We start from the raw sequence: 8,649 nt of genomic DNA, 5'->3' as shown, positions 1-8,649 counted from the left end.
CTCTCCGAAGAACTGGTGGCAGGAGCAAGCGTTTGGGGCTCGCGCCTGTGGCTGCTCTGTAGCGCCGACTTCCTCGCTCTCTATCCAGATACACAGAAGCAGGCTTATTTATTTATTTATGCTAATTCGCCCTGTCGTGCTCGCAACCTGTGGACTTGAGCTGTGACTGGTGCGGCGAGGAGGGAGATCTGGTGGGCACGCGCTCCGGGGCCAGACCGGGTGGCGCCACGTCGCAGTCTTGAGAGGCAAGTCCCCCCGTTCCGGCTCCTCCGGCGGGGTCCGGACTCACCCACGTCCTGGGAAGGAAACCATGACCGTGTCCTTCAGCCCCGCGCCTTTCCGCCCCCCTTTCGCTCCCATCCTTAATTGACGAGCCAGTGACTATTGGCTGAAGTTCCCCAGCGATTTGCATGAACAGAGAGGGAGTGTCTTCTGCCGCCCTCCCGTCAGGAGCGCGCTGACTGCAGCCTCCCTGGGAATGCGCGGCCGAGGGAATGCGCGCAGCTCGCGGGCCCTGGCAGTGAGCTGGCGCCCGGCGACCTGGCACCCGCGCCTGGATATGGGGCGTCTAAGTCGTCCCAGGAGCAGCACCAGCCACAGAAGCCTGCCGGTAAGGGTTGGGGTCCAGACAAGTTGCGGTGCTGTGAGGCAGTTCCTACTCCTTGATGGTTTTTCGAACCTTTTACCTTAATCCAAACTTCACGGGAAGGTTGGGGGAGGGAAAGGGAGTTTGGGATAAGGTGTCTTCATTTTAGCAAGGAATCGGCTAGTCCTTGGGTCGGGAGAGGAAGTTTCTGAAATAGGAATGTAGGCAGATGAGGTAGGGGGAGGGGGTTATCGGCTTGAGACACAGGGGTGCGGAGATTATGTCCTGCTGCCGGCACCTGCTAGCACTGGCCCCTGTAATTGACAAATTGTTTTTGCGTAAGCATTTTCCGCCTTTCCTACTCTTCCCTTAGGGGAGGGGGATTAGTGAGGGCTTAATAGTAGGTGGAGATCCAGGTCCTTTCGGTTTGATAGATGAGAGCTAAAATGAAAATCACTTCTCTGACCCAAAGTGTTTATTTAATTGGGGGGGGGGGGGTCCGAAGGAAACGTGTCACTATGTTTCCCGTTATTATTATTATTGATATTGTTGTTGGCAGCGGTGGTCTCACAAAAAGGGATGTAGCACATTTCGCGTTCCGGGGACCTTAGTGGTAGAAACATTTCAATGGGAAATAAATTGATGAATCGCCCATCATCGCTCATTCCTCTCCACTACCAACCTTCTCCCTCTCCATAGCCTACCCCGGTGGTTTCCCTGCGGCGTTGCGCAGTCCCTGAGCGGAGTCCTCTCCACTCGGCCGCGTGTTTCCAGGGATGTTTTATGGCTTGGGATTCCGATTATTAACTCAATGAGGGTGCTGATGGGGAGCGGGGGGAAAGGGGGGGGTTGCAGAAACTGAACAGAAACATTAAGTTTTGGCGACAATGTTGCCCCAAAGATCTCCTTTACAGCAAGTTTCCTCTCCATCCCTCTCCGACTAGAGGGTTTGCCTTTGGGAACGGGGATGGGGGCAAATATGACCCCGTGACACTGGTTTCTGACTCCAATCTCCGTGTTCCCGCGTGTGTGTAACGAGCCTTCTCCCCTCCCCCCACTTTCAGCATCTCTTTCTGTTTTTCCTCTTCGTGGGACCCTTCAACTGCCTCGCAAGTTACAGCCGGGCCACGGAGCTTCTGTACAGCCTGAACGAGGGACTGCCGGCGGGGGTGCTCATCGGCAGCCTGGCCGAGGACCTGCGGCTGGTGCCCCGAGCCGCCGGGAGGCAGAACCAGCTGCCGCAGCTGCCTGAGCGCACCCTGGCTGAGCGGAGCCCCCCTCTCTCCTTCAGCCTGGCTTCCCGGGGACTGAGTGGCCAGTACGTGACCCTAGACAACCGCTCCGGGGAGCTGCACACTTCTGACCAGGAGATCGACCGGGAGGCCCTGTGTCTAGAAGGAGGTGGAGGAGGTGCCTGGGGCGGCAGCATTTCCATCTCCTCCTCCCCTTCCTCTGACTCTTGTCTTTTGCTTCTGGACGTACTGGTCCTGCCTCAGGAGTACTTTCGGTTTGTGAAGGTGAAAATCGCAATCCGGGACATTAATGACAATGCCCCACAGTTCCCCGTTTCCCAAATCTCAGTTTGGGTGCCAGAAAACGCACCTGTAAACACCCGGCTGGCCATAGAGCACCCTGCCATGGACCCAGATATAGGCACGAATGGGGTGCAGACCTACCGTTTGCTGGACTACCATCGCATGTTCACCCTGGATGTGGAGGAGAATGAGAATGGGGAGCGCACTCCCTATCTAATTGTCATGGGACTACTGGACAGGGAGACCCAGGACCAGTATGTGAGCATCATCATAGCAGAGGATGGTGGGTCCCCACCACTGCTGGGCAGCGCCACCCTCACCATTGGCATAACTGACATTAATGACAATTGCCCTCTCTTCGCAGACTCACAAATCAATGTCACTGTGTTTGGGAATGCTACAGTGGGCACACCGGTTGCAGCTGTCCAGGCTGTGGATAGAGACTTGGGAACCAATGCTCAGATCACTTACTCGTACAGCCAGAAAGTTCCACAGGCATCCAAGGATTTATTCCATCTGGATGAAACCACCGGAGTCATTAAACTTTTCAGTAAGATCGGGGGGAGTGTTCTGCAAACGCACAAGCTCACCATCCTTGCCAACGGGCCAGGCTGCATCCCCGCTGTGACCACGGCCCTGGTGACCATTATCAAAGTCATTTTCAGACCACCTGAAATTGTGCCTCGGTATATAGCAAATGAGGTGGATGGTATTGTTTACCTGAAAGAACTGGAGCCTGTTAACACTCCAATTGCATTCTTCACCATAAGAGATCCAGAAGGTAAATACAAGGTGAACTGCTACCTGGACGGTGAAGGACCATTTCGGTTATCACCTTACAAACCATACAGTAACGAATATTTGCTGGAAACCACAAAACTTATGGACTATGAGCTACAGCAGTTCTACGAAATAGCTGTGGTGGCCTGGAACTCTGAGGGATTTCATGTCAAAAAAATTATTAAAGTGCAACTTTTAGATGACAATGACAATGCCCCTATTTTCCTGCAACCCTTGCTGGAACTAACTATTGAAGAAAACAACGCACCCAATGCCTTTTTGACTAAGCTCTATGCTACAGATGCTGACAGTGGAGAGAGAGGCCAGGTTTCCTATTTTCTGGGACCTGATGCCCCATCGTATTTTTCCTTAGACAGTGTCACAGGAATTCTGACAGTTTCTACTCAGCTGGACCGAGAAGAGAAAGAAAAGTACAGGTACACAGTCAGAGCTGTTGACTCTGGGAAGCCACCCAGAGAATCAGTAGCCACTGTGGCTCTCACGGTGTTGGATAAAAATGACAACAGCCCTAGGTTCATCAACAAGGACTTCAGCTTTTTTGTGCCAGAAAACTTTCCAGGATATGGTGAAATTGGGGTAATTAGTGTGACAGATGCTGATGCCGGACGAAATGGATGGGTCGCCCTCTCGGTGGTGAACCAGAGTGATATTTTTGTCATAGACACAGGAAAGGGCATGCTGAGAGCCAAAGTCTCTTTGGACAGAGAGCAGCAGAGCTCCTATACTTTGTGGGTCGAAGCTGTTGACGGGGGCGAGCCTGCCCTCTCTTCAACTGCAAAAATCACAATTCTCCTTCTAGATATCAATGACAACCCTCCTCTTGTTCTGTTCCCTCAATCTAACATGTCCTACCTGTTGGTACTGCCTTCTACTCTGCCCGGCTCCCCAGTCACAGAGGTCTATGCTGTTGACAAAGACACGGGCATGAACGCTGTCATAGCTTACAGCATCATAGGAAGAAGAGGTCCTAGGCCCGAGTCCTTTAGGATTGACCCTAAAACTGGCAACATTACTTTGGAAGAGGCATTGCTGCAGACAGATTATGGACTCCATCGTTTACTGGTGAAAGTGAGCGATCATGGTTATCCCGAACCTCTCCACTCCACGGTCATGGTGAATCTATTTGTCAACGACACTGTCAGTAACGAGAGCTACATTGAGAGTCTTTTAAGAAAGGAACCAGAAATTAACATAGAGGAGAAAGAACCACAGATCTCCATAGAACCAACTCACAGGAAAGTCGAGTCTGTGTCCTGTGTGCCTACCTTAGTAGCTCTGTCTGTAATAAGCTTGGGTTCCATCACACTTGTAACAGGGATGGGCATATACATCTGTTTAAGGAGAGGGAAAAAGCATCACAGGGAAGACGAAAATTTGGAAGTACAAATTCCACTCAAAGGAAAAATCGACTTGCATATGAGAGAGAGGAAACCAGTGGCTATTTCTAATATTTGACATTTCATTGTGGAATAACCCAGAGATGTTTTCACTGACTTGGGGTAGTCTCATCACCTAAACAAGAGTGTGTAGATGGCAGTTCCAATGGAGGACAACTAATTTATAACTTGTACTATATTGTAAATAAGCTGTTTACAGGTTTTTAAATTCAAAATCAGAGGTTATAAAATGTGTACAGCATTTTCTAAAGAAAATTAGTACTAACAGCTATAGAGAACTGTTATAAAAAAAAAAAAAAAGCTTGGACATGATTTGCAGCTTTCATTCACCAAGCAGATTGGTAGAACCTGGGAATAAGGTAAGAAAATGGTACATTGCATTTTTTTTGTCTAAAAAGTCCTTTAGCCACAAGAGGGCATCAACTACTCCTTTGCAGGGAACAGTTTTGAGGTATTGTACATGACAGTTGTTGTACATGAAATTAATGAAAGAGTATATTTTAAATATATTGTTTTTAACATTTAAGAAATATGACATTGAAATAAATTGAATTTCACTGCACTTAAATGTATGATAAGAAAGAAAAGAAATGCATTTGTAAACAGAATGTTTATTACCTCACAAGTACATCTTGTATAGTTTGAAAGAGAAGGCATTAACAAAGAAGCGCACTTCCTCTTTAGCAAGGGTGAAAACATGGCCACGTGTTAAGGATTTGACCTGCTGAAGAGTATTTCACTTTCCATGTACTCAGATTGCTTTCTGTTTGCTTTACCACTGCACTTGCTATTACTACAGGGGAAATGTATATATTCTCCCTTCCAAACATTGTAACTGGAAATTGTGTCCAAGGAAAACAGCCAGGAGCAAAGAAATGTTTCAATCTTTAGTTGCTTTGTAGGTGTTCACGACATTTTGGTGCTTTGACAACTTGTCAGGTATGCTTTATGCTTGGGTTATACATTAGGTTTTTATGTTCTTGGACTCATTTATCACATGAGTAAGTAAAAATCATATTAAAATGGAATTATTCTAGATGCTAGTGAGCACTACTGGTTGTTTTAGTTGGGCCCCTTATATAAAAGTTATACTTCTTTTTTTGTTGTCGTTTAGGTTTGTTGGCCACCATTTCTGGCTTCCTTCCTTTGGCTTTGGATTAGGTCCAAGAGTTTATTTGTAAGCCCAGCAGCAGATTGCTTTGATAACTTAGCTTTTACTGAATCCTTTGCAATGAAGCAGGCTGGTTCCTCGGTGATTGATCTCTTTCACTTCATTGTGTGAGCTGGGAATTTTATTTTATAGGAGAGCTATAGCAAAATATCTGTGTAAACAAGGAATGTGTTAGCTTAAGCTGGACCATTCTACTTTTTGGCATCATGTGTCTGTACTGTACCAAACGTGTTTATATGTCTGCAAATTAAAGGTATATATTTTCATAATTTCTTTCTCATTTTTACCATTTTATATTTGAACACAGGCTTGTACTTTCACTGAAGTGCCTGTTATTGGCATTTGTTTGCTTTTAGAGATAAATGTGGGCACAGTATAAATATTCTGTTTGCTAGAGTTTATATTAAACTAATTCATTACTCAATTAAACATTGGGTAAAGCATTGAATATGTGTGTGTGTGTGTATGTATGTGTATGTGTGTGTGTATATGTGTGTGTGTGTGTGTATATATGTGTGTGTGTATATATATGTATATATTATATATATATGTGTGTATATATATATATATATACATATATATATATAAAATAGAGGGTATGCCTATATGTTTCACAGAAGTTCACATGAGAATTTATACCCACGCATGTGCACATGCATATTAATTTTTGATTTAGTATCAGCTATAAACATTCATCTTACTACATACTTATAACAAATCCTCTGTTAGCTGTGTTACAATAGCTTTCAATGCATTTTAAAAATACATTGCAAAAAAAACTGAATGCAAACACCCAAGATCTTTTGAATTTGTATTGACTCATTTTTCTTGTTTTCTTCAGTTTGACAATTTGAATAAGTATAGGAGGCAGTACTGTTTGTTAAAAAAAAAAAAAAGGAAATATATTTTTACTGAAAATTCCTTTTGTATGAGAGGCACCTGAGCTAAGAAACTAAGATCATTTAACCCCCAAAACTTTTCATTCCTAACAGATCTATAGCAATGGAGGAATCCACCCTCTACCATTTTTATACCTTATTTCTCTTTTTTAAAGGAAGGAACTATGTATGAAACAAGTGGTGATATTAATTTTAAAAAATCCTCCAGAGTGCAGTGGTGTCAACAGGAGTATAAGTAACAAAATATTTTATTTATTTCTAAATTTGAAGACCGTTTTTGTGTTTCGGGGTATAGACTTCATCTCTAGCATGAGAGATGCCTGTAACATTAATAAAAAGACATATTTCTGAATAACTTCTTGTGCCAGGATTTCCTTTACAAAACCATCTCCTTCACATTAAAAATATTTATAACAAGGAAAGTTAAAGCAAATTAAGCTCAAAGATAAAAGCCCCTTTTTACTAACACCTTGTGCTAGCACAGTTGCCAAAATGTATGCTAATCATTCAATGTTGCTAGTTGAGCTGGCACAAAAATAAATGTTCCATTCATTAAAAACCCTAATATCCATTTAACAGTTTGAGAACCAGTGAGTCCTCTTTGCCCAATTTAATGAAGAAGAGATTGCTCTGATCTTTGCACTGCCAAATCCATTCTTAGACTACTGAGAAAATTGTTCATTAATTTGGATTGGGAAACTTAAAACCAACGTAGCAATTTCAGCTACAGGGGAAAAAACAATTTCCGTTACTTGAATCTTTAGAGTCATTCCCTGACCCTATTAAAAAAAAAAAAGTTTTCCTGGCAGTAACACTTCTATCAATGGTGGTTACAAAGGAAGAAAGAAAAATAGATCCTTCTTTTAAAATAATTTTGTAGTATGAGTGTATTAAAAACAAAATCCAAATCCTTTGTATTTTGGGTGTTCTGCATGTGTTTTATGAAAACAACAAGCATGATCTTGCTATGAAATTATACCACCAAAGCCGTATTAGACACAGTATGAAGTTGCCTTGATTTCAGTAAGATAGTTCATAAGGCTTCTAATTTGTACTCCCAGAAAATGTTTCAGTTAACAACCATAAAAGGAGGAACTATATGCAATCCTCTCCTGAGTCTATGGAGACTCGGGTTCCAGTCTCTCCTTGAAGCAGGGAAGATTCTGTGGGGTCCTGACCTTTGAAAGACAATGGAGAATGTGAGGAAAGACAGTACTGAACATGTGGCGCTTTTTGACTCAACATTGGGCAGCCTCAGCTCACAGAGGCCAGATAAATAGATATCTGAGCCTTCCCTTCCGTCTAAAGTAGTTTCACACTCACTCCAAGAATGCAGCCAATTGCTGCAAAATACCATTTTGCTGACTTGTGCAATCTCTACCTAGCAATGTGCCTTTACAGTGTGAGTTGTAAATAGATATTTATTAAAATGTAGAAAATTGACAGTCATGCAAATAGACTTAAAGCAGGGAAAACATGAATTAAAAAAATTGGTAACGCCTGAGGAGAGTTAGACCTGAGGAAAAAGACCCACTGTAATGTCTTTTCTAGTTGCTTCTGTATCTGATAAGAAAAAATCATACATATTTTTCAGATCAATATATACATAATGCACACAGTCCATAATAATTTTTCAAATGTCAGTCATTGTACAAAGTTGTTTTTAAAATGGTAGCATTTTTTTCTCCGATAAACCCCCAGATTTGGAATGTATTCCTTTAAGGGTGTAGGACAAAACTGGATGAACTTTTAAGACTTAGCCCACTAATGTCAAAAGGTAAGAATACTGCAATGATTAAAAAAAAAATCAGGCATTCATTCCATTTATATTTTAGTTCTTTCATTTCATTTTATTTCAATCCAAGATAGTTAACATGTAGTGTAATAATGATTTCAGCAATAGAATTTAGTGATTCATCACTTACATACAACACCCAGTGCTTATCCCAACAAGTGCTCTCTTTAATGCCCATCCCCCCACCTAACACCCCTCTAGCAACCTTCAGTCTTATGGTTTGCCTCCTTCTCTGTTTATATCTTATTTTTCCTTCTCTTCCCCTATGTTCATCTGTTTTGTTTCTTAAATTCCACATATGAGTGAAATCATATGATATTTGTCTTTCCCAGATTTATTTCACTTAGCATAATACATTCTACTTCCATCCATGTTGTTGCAAATGGCAAGATTTAATTCTTCTTAACTGCCAAGTAATATTCCGTATACCATATCTTCTTTACCCATTCATTAGTCACTGGGCAT

The 8,649-nt window shown here is 42.9% G+C and overlaps 1 protein-coding gene across 1 annotated transcript; it reads left to right on the top strand.

Annotated features, from left to right (window-relative positions):
- The first annotated feature begins 478 nt into the window (after positions 1-478).
- Positions 479-5,851, top strand: PCDH20 (protocadherin 20). The gene is made up of 2 exons (XM_047855539.1): positions 479-610; positions 1,651-5,851. The coding sequence occupies exons 1-2, from the start codon at positions 479-481 to the stop codon at positions 4,375-4,377; spliced, it is 2,859 nt and encodes a 952-aa protein (XP_047711495.1). The 3' UTR covers positions 4,378-5,851.
- Positions 5,852-8,649: the final 2,798 nt, after the last annotated feature.

Source organism: Prionailurus viverrinus, chromosome A1, assembly GCF_022837055.1.
Source record: "Prionailurus viverrinus isolate Anna chromosome A1, UM_Priviv_1.0, whole genome shotgun sequence".
Taxonomy (NCBI): Eukaryota; Metazoa; Chordata; class Mammalia; order Carnivora; family Felidae; genus Prionailurus; species Prionailurus viverrinus.
Note: the sequence above shows the minus strand (reverse complement) of the source record. Positions and strands in the feature narration are given on the sequence as shown.

Excerpts from the sequence above, each read along its gene's own strand:
- PCDH20 (XM_047855539.1), top strand. The coding sequence starts at position 479 with ATGCGCGGCCGAGGGAATGCGCGCAGCTCGCGGGCCCTGGCAGTGAGC. Across the intron at positions 611-1,650 it reads CCAGCCACAGAAGCCTGCCG|CATCTCTTTCTGTTTTTCCT; the intron begins GTAAGGGTTGGG and ends CCCCACTTTCAG.